This window comes from Anas platyrhynchos, chromosome 6 (assembly GCF_047663525.1).
Source record: "Anas platyrhynchos isolate ZD024472 breed Pekin duck chromosome 6, IASCAAS_PekinDuck_T2T, whole genome shotgun sequence".
In the NCBI taxonomy this organism is placed as follows: Eukaryota; Metazoa; Chordata; class Aves; order Anseriformes; family Anatidae; genus Anas; species Anas platyrhynchos.
The window spans coordinates 3279971-3298578 of NC_092592.1; the positions used below are offsets into that span (position 1 = coordinate 3279971).

An 18608-nucleotide genomic window follows, 5' to 3' on the forward strand; every position below is an offset into this window, starting at 1 on the left:
GCAGCTTCTTCAGTTCTTCGTGCAGGGAACTCTTGGAGGAGCTGGTGCCTCTGGAAAGAAAGCACCTGTTGGTACTGTGGGCATCCGAGCATGATGCTAACCCACGCAACGCTGCCCCTTGCATCTGACAAATGTTTTACAACTTCAACTTCTTTGCAGGTTCTACTTAAATTTGGTGGAGGAGGCTGTGGCTGAGCAGAGAACTAATTTGTTATTTCACTAACTGGAATAATTTACAATGGAAAGAAGCTTTTTTTAGTTAAAAGTTGTGTTTCTGATTACAGCTTCCGGTATTTTACCACAAACACTCTTTTTAAACTTGATTCCTGACAAGTCGCTTTTCTCAATTCTCGCGTTCTTGGACTCCACCGGGGGAAAAGGAAGGCCCTGCTAATATTGCTTGGCTGTTTCCTTCCGGAGGAAGGAGGGGAGAGTTGAGAAAAAGAGGAACGAAGTAAAATGAATTTACTCTTTGCACACGTGCTGAAAGAATAGGCAGGTGTTCTTGGGAATATCTCATTTAAATCTCTGTGTATGTGTTTCGAGAGGATGCGTCCTCACTTAGAGGAGCCAACATCCCATTGCTGGACCTAATCCTGATGGGGCTGGCATCTGAGGGTTACGCGGGCTGCTCCCGGCAGGGCTCTTCCCACGCGGGGAGGCCGAGGGAGTCGGTCAAGCACTGCTCCGCTGCCTGGAAAGATTCAGTCATTTCCACCCAAAGCGAGGAAATAAAAAGCTCGGTCAGCCATTTCATCTGGAGATACCCCGCCCTCCTCCAACAAATACGAAACAGGGAAAATGTAGGCTTGGGCCCTCACATATCCCAGCAGTTTGCACCCATTCGGGCGATGCGATTGGGGTCGGGGCAGGCAAAATAGAAGTTACCTTTATTTTGTTTTTTAATTTCGGCAGAGGAAGTTATAAGGTTGATGTTGCCCCTTTGATATTTGATTTAACCCACTGACTGCCCGGGAAGGAAGGAGTCTGTTTAGTTTACCTTTGTCCTAGATTCAGTTTTAATATCTCATGTTTAAATGCGGGGGGATCTTTATTCTTAATGATTCATGCCGCCTCAAAGCACAGTGGCTTCTACTTGTGTGCTGCCTTTCCCACTGGGGGATGCAAACACAAGAACAATCATTTCAGACTCCTCCTTCAGTTTCCAAGAGAACCTTAGCTGCTCAGGGATAGCTCTGAATTTTAAAAGCATTTTTTTCTTCCAAATTATGTATTGATTGCACATAAAATAGAAGCACCGTAATATGCAATTTCAAACAAATGCACGGGGGTGCTTGGTTGCTTTTAATGCTCCTCCTTTATTTTTATTTTATTTTTTTTCCTCCAGCAGAAAACAAAAAGTGGATTCTGTTCCCAGAAGCCGCTCTTGCAAAATCCGCACAAACATTTATTAGTCTAGACACAAAATATTCTCAGCCGGCCTCAGCCTGACGATGGCAAAAAGAAATAAAAATAATGATAATAAAAAAAAAAAAAGAAAAGGCAAGCTAATATTGTACTTGGCTGTGAAAAGGGAAGGGGGGAATCATGCCCCAGGCTAGTGAAGCTGTAACATTTTGCTGGGGCTGCCTGCAACAACAGATGCATCTCGTTCCCCTGGGCTTCCAGTCCTGCCTATTCTCTTCTGCTGAACTTGGCCGCTCGCAAACATTCCCTGTGAGTACCACACCCCGGGCTTCTCCTGGACGCTTTTGATTTGATTGAATGATGGCACCAGGCATGCTCCTCTTCACCAGGCCTGCTCTTGTGCCCCAGAAATCATGTAGCGAATTCATTGATTGGAAAACGTGCAAAATAGGTGGGATCTGGGGTGACTGGTAGAAATCAAAAGGGTTTGAAATAGGCGATGTGACCGCAGCTTAAACCTGCAGGAAGGGAGCATCGACCCGAATGGTTTATCTGAATCTTCAGCTGCAACTTCTGTAAATACCAGCTCCTTCTCCTCATTTGCTACCATGGCAGTTTGCAGACTTTTGCTGAGTTAAAAGGACAAATCATAGTTGTGCGCGTTTGTTTGATCAGGCCTTTACCTCAGTGCTCACGTTCTCAGACTGCTGGGGTTTTATATTTTTGTCATTTTCTTAGAAAATGGCGAATGATGCATATCCCGGCTTCCAGATGATTAGTTCCTGTTGCTCCCAATTTGTGTCAGGCTGCGTTTGGTTGGAAATGAAAATGTAATTGCAAATTCCCCTAAACAGCACAACATGTCTGTGGTATTAATTAAAGCACTGTAAATACGTAGAATATCTGAGAATGCATTCCTTCAAGCGTGGCCGTGTTTTTTTAAACCTACAGAGGAGGCAAAATACAGTATTTAGGCTTAGTAGATGAAATGTATTGCTTCTGTGGTGGCAGATCCGTGTCTTGAGACTTTCAACCTGGTGGATCTCGTGCTCGAGCCTTCAAAGGAGATGTTACATAGACAATAAAACGTCCTGCTTTTCGGGGAGGGCTCTCCTTAGGTCACTCAGAAAATGCCTTCAGTCTTCACTCACTGCAGCATTCACAAAGTGAATGCCTTCCTGTAAGGTTAGTCACCGATGGCCACTCATTCCATGCTTTCACTAAGAAAAACCTTCGCAGCTTTGAATCTGAATTTCCTGCCCCGCGTTTAGGTGAGCCCGGAGCGGCGTCAGGCATTGCTGGGCTCCTCGTCCGGCGGCGCTGGTGAAGTGAAAGATGCCAAAAGTGAAGTTTGACAGTGAGCTCGGGGGCTTGTGCTGGCCCGGTGGCTCTCTAAGCCCCCATGTCTGAGCAGCGGGAGCATCCGAGCAGCACAGGACGGAGCTCAGCAAGAGGCTGGGGTCAGGGCACTGCTGCAAATAGAAATGCTTTGCTGGCTGCAGAGGTTAACCAGGTACGCAGCGCTGTTTTACTACATGGTGGAGACCTACGGAGAGTGTTTCTGCCCTCCTTTTTAGCTGAAACATCCCCAGATTCTAAGGGGAAAAGGAATAGAAGGGACTTGCGGAGTAATGTTCTAGTGAAACCCAGCCTTCCTAAAGAAGCCTGCCTGAATAATTCCTGTGAATAACAGACTGTGTTCAGCTATTTCCTAACATAGAAACGGTGCTGACTGCTTCTTCAGAGTAATATAAGTTAGTGATGCTACTGAAATAGTTGTGGTTCAGACGTAGATCTGATATCTCCTAAGCACGCTGAACTCACAGCTGTTGATCCTCCAGAGGAGGCTTTGCAATTGAACACCTGGAGAATAGGTAAATTTCCCGCTGTTGTTCTCCTCTCCTTTTGTTTTGTTTTGTTTTGTTTTGTTTTTCTTAGTAGCATAGGCTTAAGACTCTGAAGAAAGAGGCTGCTTTTTTTCATTTCCAACACTGGCTGTTCCTCCTGAGCCCCGCCTTCTATTTTTGCAGTCACAGGATATGTGAATGTAAATTTGTGGGAGAGAGGTAGAAAACTCTGTTTCAACTGGTGTCTTTTTCGGCTATGTTGGGAGACGAAATAGGGTGGTTTTGAATCTTCTGGCTCTTATTCAGAGCAGCAGCATGTGGAGGGAGACAGATGCGTTTGCTTTTTTAGTGCAATGGCTTCAGAAGCAAGAGGGGAAAAAGCACTTTCTCTGGGAGCTGGAGAAGGTGTCCTAATTGCAGGAGAGGTTTCTAAATGGCATATCTCTGCGAGTGTTCCTGTAGTCCGGAGGTTTTTGTTTGTTTGTTTGCCTTTGGAAGGTTTTACTGTTAATCTTCACATCCTTCAGCAGAAGTGAGAAATGTGATTTTATTTTGTGCAGTGTCGCGGACCCTCCGAAATCTGCTGGGAAGGATGAATACCTCGCACAGTACCAATGTGATGACGGTGGAGACAAGGAGAAACCAAGAAGATCAAAAGAACGTGACCTCATTTCAAAAGAAAACGTTTTGGACGGCAAAGAGTCTTCTGAGCCTGGTGAGAAATTGCGGCAAACTTCCTCTCTCAAGTGTGACACTGAATGTAGCTCTAAAAAGCTTTCCTCCTCAGCTATTGCAGAGAGATGCCAAGGTAGAAAGGCCAAGACTAAAAACACTGAGAAAGAGCATTACCAAAGCAAGAGGGAACATGCTCCTAGTGAAGAGAAGGAGAGTCAAAAAGCAGGTCCTTCCAGCAAGAGGAGGTGTTCTCAGAGCGTGGAAGTTGTTGAGCAAAAGCGTCACAAGCAGGAGCACTGGGAGGGAAGCAGGTGCAGATCTTTCCCTGGTGAAAGAAACAGCCCTGAGAATGGCAGAAGAGCAGTCAAATATTCAAAGTCCAGATCTGGCAGCGGAGGAAGATCAGAACAAGGTAGCAATAGATATTCCCGATCCAAAGGGGAAAGAAGTTGGAGCAGAGAAAGATACTATCGAGATGAAGCACGGAGATGGGAAAGATGTAGCTATTCCAATGATTACTATTCACCTCATGCGACAGGAGACAGTAGAGAGAGAAAGTTCTCTCACGGCGATGCAGCCTTTGACAAATGGACTGCAACTTACTACGGCAGGTCACATAAGCATTATCATTACAAAAGTGGATGGCCTCACGGTTCCCTCTTGAGAGATGAAGATGTACGTCGCTTTAGCACACCCCGAGCAGACTTGCATCGTTGCTCGGTATCTCAGCAACATTCTGGAAGACATTCTCGTGAAAGACATGCGCTTCCACCTGTGTCAGCTCATTTGGAGAACTGTCGCCAGAAAAATGAAACAGAAGGAAACAGAAAAAGAAAATGTACCCGTGCAGAAGGTAGTGAAAGTGAAATAGAAAGGAAAGACAGAAAGATAGAAAAGGAGCTTTTAGGTGGTGAAAAAAATGCAAAAATATCACAAGTTCTAGAAGAAAAAGAAGTCTAAGGATAAACATGGAGAGAAGGATTCCAAGTAAGCAAGGATTCCAGCATACTCTGCATTTTTTATCCTAATTCTTTTCTGGGTGCTTCTCATGTATTCCTTTTTTTTTTTCTTTTTTTTTTTTTTTTTCTCCTTTTTTTTTCTTCTCTATTTTCTTCTTCTTTTTTTTTTTTTTTTTTTTTTGTTCTGGTAGTTTCTAAGTTACTTAGATAGCATCAGCTGGCTGGGGATCATGTTGTTAGGTTGATCGGTGAAGATAGGAAAGCTATTGCTGAATTGTGTCAGAGCACTAGCTTTGGACCACATAGTTGGAAACACATCCGTACACCATTCTGGATTAGGTTAAAAGTTTTTTTCTGCTTGCACGTATTCCAGAGCTAGCCATTGTTAATGATCTGTGTACAAGCCAGGACCTATGGTCCTTCAATCTGAGGGCTTAAGTTTGCTACATCTAAAGTAAGTTGCGTGTGCACAAAGCACCCCAAATAGCTGACATGCTGCAAATCATCACCTGTGGTAAAATAAATAAAGTTTCATATAGGCAACAAGTGCCACATCTTTTTTTCTCTTTTAAACTTGTGTGTTTCTTTCAGACTTCACGATTTGTGTTTCTGTGCGCTCCACTTTGACAATGCCAATCGCAAGCGTAAAAAAAGAAGAAAAAGGAGAAGAAAAAGAAGAAAAAAGAGAAACACCAGGAAAGTGAAGGGCTCCTTGGAACACTTAGATCCTCGTTTCCAGAAGATAATGCGGGAGAAGAAGGAAGAATCCCATCCTCCAGATGGCTCTTCATGTGAGCAATGCACAAGTGAGAGCAGTAAACAACCTTACAAGGAAGGGAAGCCTTCCAGTGCAGGCGAAAGCAAGAAATACAGCTCCGTCTCATCCAACGAGTGTATTAAAGGTAAGCGGCCGCAGTGTGTCTGAGGAATTCCTTTTCTATTAATGTAGAGATTATTTCAAACAGTCTTGAAGTGCTTGATGACTTAAGAGTCTGCTGAATATTAAAAAAAAAAAAAGTTGATGGACTTTTTCTTTCTGTTTTTAAATGACCACTAGGAAAGAAGGCCTGAAATAAAGAGGTGAAAGGCAAATAGTTTTCATTTGGTGTGATGATTAAGTGGCAAACAAGAGGAAGAGTTGCAGGATCCCTTCTTAAATTCAGTCCAGCCAAGTAGGAAAAGTAAACGTGGACAGCTGTATCTTGGCAAAGAAGATAGTAGGGAGCAAGGAGGTTTAGCAGTCAAGACGGAAGGTGATGCCATGAGGCTTACAGGCTAGTAATGTTCTAGTGAAACCCAGCCTTCCTAAAGAAGCCTGCCTGAATAATTCCTGTGAATAACAGACTGTGTTCAGCTATTTCCTAACATAGAAACGGTGCTGACTACTTCTTCAGAGTAACATAAGTTAGTGATGCTACTGAAATAGTTGTGGTTCAGACGTAGATCTAATTTCTCCTAAGCACGCTGAATTCACAGCTGTTGATCCTCCAGAGGAGGCTTTGCAATTGAACACCTGGAGAATAGGTAAATTTCCCGCTGCTGTTCTCCTCTCCTCTTTGCACAAGCAACTGCCAGCTTAAGCAGCTCTGCAGCAAGGTGGAATGAACAACAGTGGGTGACAACCTTGTTTCAAGTTGTCCTTTCCAGTGGTCAAACCTCCTCAAAATTCCTCACAGTATATTTGGTTTAAAAGAAACGATGCACAGAACCAGCAAGAAATTCAGTGTCATTCTACTTTACGGATGGCAAATCAGACCCTTGTTTTGAAGGAAAACATAATAAAATTAAATTAAAATAAAATAAAATAAAATAAAATACTAAGCTATTTCTCCACCGTAAAATATATTATTGTTTTCTGAAAGAAAGAAACTACAAACACCTTGGTCTTAGATTCAACTGACAGAAATGCTTGAGTTACTCATAATGTTTCACTTCATTGTAGATATGACTGGAAACCAGAGACAAGACTGGTAAAATCATTCCTAGAACTCTGTGTTGTTTTCCTTCAGGTACCTTGTCTCTCAAGTCAGTGAGGGCTGGGACAGAATGAGATTGGAAAAGTCAAGTGTAGTATTCATTGTTACAGAAGTAGTTGTCCTGTATCTTCTATGGCAAAAGAATTTTCCTGAATAAATATATAAGTAAATAGATAAAATTCCCCTGGCAAAGATTGGAAGCTGACACTTACCTGAAAGTTACCAAAGCAACTTCCTCCCGGCAAGGTAACATAGCTCACAAATGGTGGGCCCAGGGAGCTCAGTGATTCATACACAATGATGCCTTCGCTTGGGAATATGGCCTTCTGCTTCTGTTTGCTTTCCCAGAACTCCTGCAATATTGCTACGACATTCACTGTCAAAGACATAAAAATGCTGAATGTAGGATGCATACATGTCCTTGATCTTAGTGTTTTCAGTGTTACACAAGAAATGCAGACATATGAGCTTGATACATTTATTATTGATAATAAAATGTCTGTGATTATCTCTGCTGGTGTGAAAAATATGATTTTGTGGCAATTTTGGACTTTCTGGGATTGCAGGCTACTGTAGTACATAAATTGCAGGTCAGCAATATTGTACTATTAAGTCAATGTGTTGGAACTTTGATATCACAGCAGCCATTAAGCTGCTCACTTTCAAACATGAGAAAATGTTATACTCAGATTCCTCTTTTCCATTCTCAAAAAACAAAAACAAAAACAAAAACACATGGTCATGCAAGGAAAGCAGCTGACTTTTAATGCAAAACTTTATGAAGTAGCTGGAAAAAAAGGTGTTGTATATTATGATGATAATAGTTGCAGGCTAATGTGAAAATAGAAATGTGAAAACCAGAAATCCAATTGACATCATGACTATTGAGCCAGTACTCCAAAGTTTTATGTTCTGTGTTGGGGTTTTCTCAACACTTTTCGGCTTGGACTCAAAAAGAATTTTAGTATAGTTTATCTAGACTCCTTTTACAGAGCCATGTGTAGCTTAGAGATAATTTTCTTTCTTTCTGGGCATCGTTCAGCAGGTGGTGAGCAATTGCATTGTGCATCACTTGTTTTGTACACATTAGTGGTATTAATACTCTTATCATTATTATTATTTTCCTTTTTTTTCTTCTTTTTTTTTTTTTTTTTCCTCTCTCCAAATAAACTGTCTTTATCTCAACCTACAGGCTTTCTTTCCTTTTTTTTTTTTTTTTTTTTTTTCTTTTTCCTGATCCTCTCCCCCATCCCACAGAGGGAGGGAGGAGGGTAAGCAAATGGCTGCGTGGTGCTTAGCTGCCTGATAGGTTAAACCACAGCACTATGCAAAAACAAACAAATGAACAAACAAACAAAAAAAAACCAGCTGTGTATGATGTTCATCATTTCTCACTTGAAAATTTAAATTCAGAAGGTAAGAAGTATGTTTCTTAATTTGGACCTTCCAGTGGAAGTATGGAAGCCCTAGGCAGCAGTATGGGTCCTTCAGAGTACTGGTACTGGTTCAGTATCAAGTATTAGTGCATACAGGAATCAGTGGCAGAGATAATTTTCCTCATACATGTATAATTTTCCTCTTTCTTCATCTCGTCTGACCTTGTTAGTAGTGGAATAATGTAGAAGTGATCCATTTTGAGACAGTGTCACCCTGGTGGTAGCTCACATGCAATCTATGGACAGGGCATTGCTCTGTTTGCTGCAGGGTGAGCAATGTGAGCTCCAATATTGTCACCGCCTGTTTCCTGACTTCTGGCAGCTGCACTGCTCTCACAGACAACAGCTTTTCTTGGCATTTAGCCATGACAAGGGCAGACACACAGAGTGTGGTCATCACCAGTTCCCTTTTTGCTGTGCTCAAGCCATGAGGAAGTGCGGGTGGCGTGGTCTGAGCTCTGGGGAGGCGAGGCAGGGTGTTTGGAGCACACTGCTGTCTGCCACTGGATGGTGTCACGGATGCAGCAGCAGTGTTGGCTCCTACCAGTTCTGGCATTTTGGGCATTTAAAGCTGCAGAACTCTCATGGCATTGGAATATTGCTTCACCGTAAAGAAGAAAGCTATCTGAATAAATTTTGTATTTGTAACAGGAAACACGTTGGGATAACCACTGTCTCAGTGCAGCTGTGAGAAAAAACTGAAATATTGAGGAACTCTTAACCACAGAAACTGACTTCTGCTTTTCTAAATGATGATGAATGTGGGAGAAAAACTGGTCTACTAGCCAGGGAAACTGCTACCGGTACGGACTCCAAATGGTAATCCACCTTCAGAAACTGGTCTCTGGCTGAATACCTCACTGATGTAAACATCTGAGTGTTTTTTTTTTTCTTCTTTTTTTTTCTTTTTTATGAGACCTTCTGCTCCACAGAGCATGCACACATTGGGTAACAATCTAATTTTAAACCCATTAAGTGAAAACTGATATTTGAACATAAAATTCATGAATGTAAAATTTCCAAGTTTAAACATGACAATTCAGTAGGAGCTGTTGCTTCAGTGTGAGAATGGTATTGGTGACATTCAGTCCTTTACTGGTATTGAAATAGATAGCAACAGAAAGTATCAGCTTTAAGAATATCACTGATTTAGGATGTTTCCATAAAGTGCTTTGGTTTTTGAAACAACTGTTGTCCAAGAGTGCAGTCCATAAAAACAATAATGCAAAGTCCAAAGGAATAATGAATTTGGTGGTGTAGGTAACCCACAGTACTCTTTCTGGTCTCATCATTCAGCCTATATGATACAACTTTTGGTAAAACAATAAATAAATAAATTTTAATAAAGCTTGATTTCTCCCACATCATGATGAGATCGATTATTCTGTAGGTAATAAACTGCTGAGTCTTCTAAGATGTACAATGCAATTGGCAAAGCTGCACAGGGAAATCCCAAGCATGATCATTTTTTGTCCAGTCCAAGTCCCTAGATTTTAGTATCCTATGCCCCTCATTGATGGAGGGGAAACTACCCATAAATATCATGCGTGCTTTTGCTTGCCAAGAGGAAATTATACTGGTATAGTGGTCTATAAAAGAAACAGGTATTTAAACTGTTTAGTACCAATGGTAGCAATAAGTGACCTAAATTGCTGTGTGTCTGATCCTTGCTTCTCTTCTGTTGTTAGTTTTACAGAAATTAAGAGTTCAGAGTGTAAAATTTCTGTTTTAATTTCCATTCTTGTTCATGAGTCCTTTCGATGGTAATTCAGCATTTAGACAGCCTGCATCTCTCACTTGGCTGAAAGTTTCCACTCTGAAAACTAACATTCAAAAGACTTTTTAGAGCTATAGAGAGGTATCTACTTTCACTGCAATACACCAACAGAAATATATTTCCCTTCTTTTCCTGAAATCCTGAAACATGCTTTAAGCTGTCTCAAATTTTACAGATAAAGCAATATTTTACCAGAGGACTAGTAAGCAGTGAGTAGCTGCTACAGATTAAACTAATACGTGTATGACTAACACAGAAACAGTAGCTGAGCAGCATCATTTTTATTCTGTTTAGAATTTCTGTCAAATGAAAGCTATGTGCCTATCCCACAGTGCAGCTGGATATCTCCGTAATTAAGTAATTAAAAGTGCCTGGGTTTGTACTGAATTGGATAAACATAAAACCTGGCTTAGCTGTGAGGATGGTAGCAGGAAATACTTGGTGGTATATATGTAATGGCAGCATCAAATTATCACTGCAGTTTTTGCTGTGATTTTTTTCAATCCTAGCCAAAACTAGCACCTCAAAACAGTGATGAACATGAAGATGCATCAGGTTAAACTACAGAATGCAGCCATGATATCAAAGCCTCAAACTTTTTTTTTCCCCAAGAATTCTTTATGTTTTGATTTAATTAATTTTATTTTACTCAACTGTTTAGCTTGAATCAGTATGTTTATCATCATTAAATTAAAACAGCATATCAATTTCAAATATATAATTAAAACAATTTCAGCTAAACTTGTAAAAATTCGGTGTGTGTGAAAACAGTTCTCTACTAAAAAAAAAAAAAAAAAAGATTTTATTTATGCCTAACAGCCACTATTATTTTTTTTTTTCCTTCATTATGTATCACATGGATTTGTAGTAGTTTAGGAAGATGTGAAAAATGTATACATATGATCAGATGCACAATCAAATATACTAAGTGACTATTCTAAGATAGTAACTAATGATTACTAATATGATGATTACTAATGTTGTATTAAGATCTCTCAATATTCATTTTTCCTGCAATCACATGCATTGTTTGCCTTCATTTCTAAACATTCCAGGCAGAATGTTGTTCAGTCTCTATGCTGTCTATCAGTATTTGGCATCCAACTGGCTTAAGTCTAAAAATGCAGTATGGAAAACAATGAGAATTTTCAGAAGTACATAAATGAAACAACAAGATTCATGGTTTAATGCAGCAAAATACTGTAATTTACGTCTCATTTTGAAAGGACATTCTCATTGTAATTGACTTTCGTATTTTGAAAGATGCCTATGATGTGGTTGAGTTTTTAAGATAATGCTTATAGTATTTGTATGCAATGACAAACAATTTTCTTCAGGATTAAATCATCCATGCTTTAAAACAATTTATTTTGTACACTGTCAGTTGCTGAATTAGTTAACAGTATTGATTTTGTTGTAGGCAATGCCAAGACCCCATTCAGACAATATTTTATCCACTTTATACCTCAGATCTTTCTCGGTTAGAGTTTCATAGTAGTACGTGCATCACCAAGTTCAAGAGCAAGAATTCCATATACCCTCCTTTAGTACTCTCCCATCTGTGAATATTAATGGTTCCACAACAGTCTATTTGAAGCTGGCTGTAATGCCTAGTTACGAGGTGAGAAGATGATTTTTCTTCTCTACTTTGCTTTTTACTCAGCTGGAAAAGCCTCTTGCCCAGGGCAAGAGGCATTGTACCAAATGAAGCTGTCCCCAAGTGCAAATCCTGGTAGAGTTCTTGAAGTTTTCCTAGACTCTAAGGACTTTTTATTATTTATTTATTTATATATATATATATTTGAATTTAGGACAGGCTGCGAGTTCTGTGGAACAACAAATCTGTGGGTTATACAGCTGCATTTACCCTAAATGAACCCTGAGCTCTTTTGAGAGTTCAGAAATACAGTTTGATGTGAACTGTGTTTGAAAGAGGATTAAATGATAACACATTTATTATAACACAACATTGTTTTCCAGACAATTTCTCACCTTTCAGTAGCAACTGTCTTGCCTCTGCTCAAGGAAGTCTGTGAGTCAAATTAAATATCATTCTAAGTGGGAAACAGAACTCTCCAACTTGGATTATGTCAGTAAGTTTGCACTGCATTGATGCCAGAAAAAAAATAGCTCCAGGTTTCTGTGAATTACTGCTAAAAATACTGGCTAGGCATTCACCTCAACCAAGGCAAACAAACAATGCCATAAACAGGAGGCTGGCCAACTGGGAGGGGGGTGTTTTGGCCAAGACTGGAAGGGCAAATCGGAGTGGGAGCCAAGTGACTCTGCCACTGAAGTGGAATGGAGTCATATACTTGACAACGTCTCACTGCCGAGAGAGTGGAGTATGAAGAACACACACACAAGATAACCACCTACTTTGTCATTTTAAAACTTAAAACAGCTGTTTCTAAAAGTCCTTTTAACTGCCTTCGTGGATTTAATTTAATACGTGAATGCAGAAGAAAAATACAAGCTTTTTGAATGAAAGAAATATGTAATATGAAATCTATTAAAGAAGATTCTTCAGTGAGAGGCTAGTAAAGTTCCCTTACATGTCTTAAATCAAGCCATGGCACATAATCAGTAAAACTATATCGTTTAAACAAAGTTCATAAGTTACAAGTGCACCCTTCCCCAGCTGCAGCCTATTAAGGCTTGTAACTTAATGCATACATCTTAGGGAAGCTGTTAAATTGGGCTCAGGCTAGCAAAGAGATACTGTTTAAATCTCTAGAAAAAAAAAAAAAAAAGGCAGCAACTGGAGTGGGATCCAGCTGTTTTGAGGGAAGGTTTTATTGCTTCTCTTTTGATTTATTTTGCATATTTTTAAACATATAAATAATAGCTGTAGGAAAAAAAAGGTACAAATGTGAGTAGGCAATATCAATTAATTTTCCCATGATCTTACTATGCATTTATCATATATATTATGTTATGTATTAGCATGTTAGCAGTGATTTTGTTAGGATATTCTGGTCCATATGCTATACTATTCTGTTCTCCATGTATACGTACAAAAATAAAAAGCCCCATATCCTTACTAAACCTAATGAAATTAGGTATATTGTTAAATATATATAAAAACATTACCAAGTATCATGTACTGGGACACCAACAATATGCTGAGAGGACTTCAGGGGCATTTTTCCTTCTCCATGATGGATTTGGATGCTATATGAGTGAGCTGATCTAGCAGTGGACTACTAGGTGATTCTGTCTAAAACCCTTAAAAAGCACAAAAAGTAGCAAGATGTTGTTTCAGGAAAAGAAGATCTGATTGTGGGGTGAGATTCCACTTGTGAGAAGCAACATCTTTAATTGGCAATGACTACCTTAAATCCAGCACTGACTGACAGTTCCTAGACTTCAAGGATTTGGAAAAAGAACAAAATAAAATTAAATAAACGAACTGGATGGCCTCCTCAAGAGCCATTCTGAACATGTTACCAAGTAAAGGAAGAAAGAAGAAGATGTTGGAGGCAAGCAGCTCAGAGAATGGTGTAGGCTTTGTGAACCATTGGTATGTTTGTAGTCACAGCAGAGTTAGATGCAGCTAGGGAAAGGAAGGACAGAGACTGGGAGGGTTTCACTGACACCACCGTTGGACTGAGGCAAAAAGTCAATCCCTGCCGCGTTATGAATTGAGTAAGCAGGTTATCACTTGGAACAGAATGAGTAGACATACTAAAGTCAGGTGTTTTTAAGCTGATAGTCTGAAGACAACTGTTAGTCATTGCCGAACAGCTTGGCTTGGTCTACATTCTTATGTAGCATTACATGGGAAAATGATAAGAACTTTGGTATAATTTCAGCATCTGAATATAGCAATAAAGAATTATAAATTGGTCAATCTCCTGTGATAATCAGAAGTATAACTGATTCGCACAGGAATAGTACAGTAATAATAACATTAATCTAGAAAGGAAAGACTGTTTGTTTGATAAAACTTTTAATCTTGTAATATTTCTCCAAGGCAACTGACTTACTCTGGCTATAGTGCACTTCAATTTAAAAGCTTGTATCAGAGAGCTAGTATGGTACCCACTGACAAATCTATTTCAATGTTAAATGAAGAAAAGTGAGCTGGGCTGATTCTACCAAAAATTATGGGCAGATCCCCATAAGTTAACATACTTTCTTACTAAAAACTCTACAGTCTAACCTGTCCATCTATTGCTGACCTGAAATCTTTGCTGGCAAAATGTGCAAAGGAAAATGTGCGATTTGTTGCTACCAGTAAAAAGAAATGGAGACACAGTGCTGTTCAGCTGATGTAAAATCACTTTGCTAAATGTTCACAAACCAACCAAGCAGCAATCCAGCTAGGAACCATGAATTCAAGTCAGGGCTTAAAAAGACTTTCTGGAAGTACTTAGCTTTTTTCCAAGCTTTATCGTAACTCCTACCTGATACCATAATATTTTTTGATATGAAAACGGAGTCGTAATAAGGTCAGCATATGGATTAGACCAGTGCTGGGGTTAATTAGGTCTGCATGGTAGAAAGCATTATCTTTTTATCATGTTATCTGGGATGGAAGCTACATACAGCGCACAGTTCAGGGAAACACACACACCAAAAAGCAAACACAACTCTTGCAGTAGCATGAGTTGAGCACTGGGCTCCTTCTTCTTGCCTTCCTCCTCCATGTCTTTGCCTGTCCCATTCTTGCTGGAGCTGCCAGCCCCTCTGCAGCCCACTGTTCCCCGTCCCCCATCGGTGGGCTGGTGACAGGCCTGCACCACGGGGCCTTGCTCAGACCCCTGCTCTCTGCCAAAGATTGTCTACCACTATAAGGATAAAGCATTCTCATGGCAGGGAGGAACTTGTGAGAAACAAATTATCCCTGCTGTCTTGTTGCCAGGGCACCCAGCCATGATCTTGCATCTTTCCCAAATCCCATCATCTCTGCCTCTGCCGGGGAAAAGGCTAGCCCAGAAGGAGCACTGCTGCAGCAGGCACAGCACCACTCACTGTATTTGCTCCTGCAAGCTGCACCCAGGAGGGCAGGGACTTTTGAACATCTGGTCTCTCCCTGCTGCTGTTGAAGAAAGCCCTCTGTGAGACATTCCCAACAGAACAAAGTGTTGGGACAGTGCAAGCCAAGACCTCTAGGTTGGAATGGGAACAAAAAGTGTATGTGGTGCTGAGCAGTGATGAGCAGACTTGCTCTGACATCTTGCCCTAGCAAAACTCAGTCCTGTTGACATACTGAGTCACACCACATTGTGAAAAGGGTAGATGCTGCTGCAACAAAGTAGATCCTGAATGGACTTCATTCTTACTTTGTTCTTTCCAATAAGGTCTGAAAGTAATGCGTTTGTAAGAGATGTGGACGTGGTCCCATGGGGAAACATGAGACACTATGTTCTTTCTAGTCTAATACTTGCTTGCTGTATTTAAATCTGATTAAAAGTCAGAGATGGACACCACCTAGATCTAAAGATGACTTTTTGCTGAAGATAAAAAGAATGCATGTAAATTCTCATCTGACTTACAGACAAAGCACTATGAATGTCTGTCACCAGTCAGAATTAGTGGCACACACTCACAGCAACTTCAAGCCTGTATAGGTTAAATTTATATTAGAATGCCTTCAAAATTCTTTTCATACCTCAGAAAATCTAAAGTAGAAAAAAAAAACAAAACTACTCGAATCCACTCGCACTTTTGTTTCTATTTAATCATCTCTCCCTCCCTTAGATCTGTGGGTGGTCACAAATGCATTGTCCAAGCAGCTTGTACATACACTTTCAATAAAAGCCTTGTCAGTAGACCTGCAGGAACTGGTTACCAGTGGAAACTTATGAAAGGGAATGCCCCTCTCCTCGAGCCCACCCCCCACACTGCACCCCGATCAAATTCTTTGTTCCTGTGATGTGTGTACATTCACAGACTGCTCCATGAGGTCCCAAGACTGCAACAGTAATACAAACCTACCCAGCAGCATACAAACCTCCTGCAGGGTGGCCTGAGAAACAGATGTCAGACTCCTAAGCTCTGGGACAGATCCTTATGCTCCATTCACACAAGAGTAGCATCCTTCTACAAGAGTAAATCCAACTTAGTCCCAGGGAACTACTGGGTCAGCCTCTGACTTTTCAGTGTGGCTATGAGCATAAGAATCTGGCAAGTGGAGTTGTTTAATGCAGATGTACATGGGTTTTTCCCCTAGGTCCATCACTAGCCATGTCTTTAAGTCTTTATTCCTTTTACAGCAAGTTTAGAAGGCAACAGTTGACTGTATGAGACTGATTTTATTAACTCTAACAGAGCTGTTGACAAAAGAATGAAGTGGAGATTAAATAAATGTCTCTGCAGTGTGCCTCAGGTCACACGGGAGATTACGATTAGAAGTGAATGTTAAATAAATAAATAAATAAAACTCCCTTCTAAAAATCTAACATTGTTCCAGCATTGTTTGCATGTTAAATGATTGACTAGGTGATTCAGACTGAAATGACACCCAGCAAAATACTAATTTTACAATCAAATTGTTTATGTAGGACCGGATTTGGGGGCATGACATCAAGAGATCTCATTCACCTGTGAAGAAAACTGAGAACAATGGAATTTAACTATTGTTTCATTTGATCTGTTGAAGAGGGTTTTTTCCATTGTATGAAATCTGTGGATGTATTTTCTAAGAAATTACTAATTAAATAGCACTTTGTTCCATGCATAGCCCCACTCAAATCATAAATTCAAATTTAAATACTCTTATTTCCGTGATGTGAGTTGCATTGAACTCTGTTTCAAGGGATGCATCAGGCCAGTTTATTATGTGCCATCTACTGAAAGGTACTTCAGAACATTTCACAAGGGATAGTTTGTAAAATGAGAGAGAAAGAGAGAATAAATAAGTGTTTTGGCCAGGTTTAAAAAGTGCATCCATAGTCAAGTCTGATATGGGGGGGGGGGAGGGAAATCACATTCCATATACTTGCAGGAAAACATCTTATGTTTTAAGATTGCAATATTTGATATTTTGCAGTACTACAGTCAAGAAAGGTAATTTATAGGACAAACTAACCACAGAAAGAGAGTTGGCATAAAGTTTTCCAAAATTGTCAAGCAGTAAAGTTTTTACCATGTTATTAGAATGTAATTAAATATCCTAGGTAAAAGTTGTGAATCAGTTTTCTGAAATGCAAACTTAAAAAATAAGCAGCAACACTGCCTTCAAATAGGCAAGATAAAATAATGATAGTTTGTGGTATGCACACGAATACATGTACAAGCATGTTAATTACTTCTCTCTCTTAATTTGTTGGGTACAACAGACATTTGAATTAAATACACTCACTATCAGGGAAATAAAATCATTATCTTTGGTACTTACAGTCTTTAAAAACCAGGGCAGGGTCTCGATGAGGCAGAACTTGGGCAATTACAAGTTGCAGAGACTCCAAGGTTCTGTCCATCTCTGCTCTGCTTTTCCAGAAAGCAGCCACAAGCTGCCCTCATGCCTGAGTCAGGCAAGTCCTGTACCAACTTTCCGCAGCTCATTGATGCGCTGGATTCCTGAGGAACCTCCCCACGTCTCCCAATCAGGCATTGCCTCAAACCCCACGACCCTCCGCAGGGTCCACCTCCCCGGACTGCTTATCTTTGCTGTATGCTGAGGTAATTAGCTGCAAAGGCAGGCTGACAGGCGCATTCCTACTCCTTCCTTCTGTTAAACACACCCACCTACAGGCCGGGGAGAGAAGCTAATCACCAGAAAGAAGTTTGTTTCATCGGTTTATTGGCGATGTGCTGAGGCAAAGACCTCTCTGGTTCATACCAAATGAATAAAGAGACTCTCTTGCTCACCCAAACCCTCAAATTATGGAAAAGATTGCAAATATAAGGAAATACTTATGTAAAGCTATACTAAACGTGATAGCCTGAAAGCAGCATGCAGGCTCTTGTTTAAAAACAACAAATTCGATAAAAAGTATGGTGTGTTTTTTTTTTTCTTCCTGTAACTATGTAACTGGAGAAGAAGGATATTAATGGCAAATAGAAAATTAATCCGATTAGCAAAATTAAACTTGTGATATATTAGGTTAACCCAATTTGAATCTGGTTTCCTGACAAGCAGTTTCCTTACTCCCTATCCAATAAATGTATTAAAATACCAGTGAATTAAACTGTTTACATCTAAAAGGACCTGTGGGATATGCAGAGGTCTGAAGAGGCACTCCAATCAAGGCAAACACAGATGCAGTGGCAAAAGCTTGAAGCACGAATGTAAATACATTGCTGTCACACACATTTGTGTAAGAGTCATAAACTGTACAAAATAGTTGCTTTGCTCAGCTTACTTTTATTTCAATTCCAGTAAAGTCTTCTTTTTGATTTGGAAAAAATCCCAAAGTAAGGATGTGTGTTCTTTAATTACTGTACAGTCTTTCCCAAAGAAAGATTATTTTTTTCTTTTTTTCTTTTTAAAGATGCAGCAGTGGAAAACTGCTGGGCAACCTTTTATCTCCATCACTTGCAAGTTTCAGTACATACTGTTTCATTTATAGAGTGTGCATTGCACAAGGTGTATCTACTCTTTATCTTCATGTTTTGTTTAC

General features: G+C 40.1%; 1 protein-coding gene and 1 long non-coding RNA gene across 2 annotated transcripts; one reads left to right on the top strand and one right to left on the bottom strand.

Moving 5' to 3' along the window:
- Positions 1 to 1508: 1508 nt before the first annotated feature.
- Positions 1509 to 17640, bottom strand: LOC140002790 (uncharacterized). Its single transcript, XR_011810308.1, has 3 exons — positions 17384 to 17640; positions 7038 to 7201; positions 1509 to 2688 (listed from the first exon to the last, which is right to left on the bottom strand). It is a non-coding gene; the product is annotated as an uncharacterized lncRNA (long non-coding RNA).
- LOC140002741 (uncharacterized) lies at positions 2853 to 11402 on the top strand. Its single transcript, XM_072039637.1, has 5 exons — positions 2853 to 2881; positions 3776 to 3930; positions 4003 to 4877; positions 5441 to 5751; positions 8913 to 11402. Exons 1-3 carry the CDS (start codon positions 2853 to 2855, stop codon positions 4848 to 4850), a joined length of 1032 nt encoding a protein of 343 aa, XP_071895738.1. The 3' UTR covers positions 4851 to 4877; positions 5441 to 5751; positions 8913 to 11402.
- Positions 17641 to 18608: the final 968 nt, after the last annotated feature.

Coding starts and splice junctions, on each gene's coding strand:
- LOC140002741 (XM_072039637.1), top strand. CDS start 2,853: ATGCTTTGCTGGCTGCAGAGGTTAACCAG. Junction 2,882..3,775: donor TGGCTGCAGAGGTTAACCAG/GTACGCAGCGCT, acceptor TATTTTGTGCAG/TGTCGCGGACCCTCCGAAAT. Junction 3,931..4,002: donor CAAAGAGTCTTCTGAGCCTG/GTGAGAAATTGC, acceptor TTTCCTCCTCAG/CTATTGCAGAGAGATGCCAA.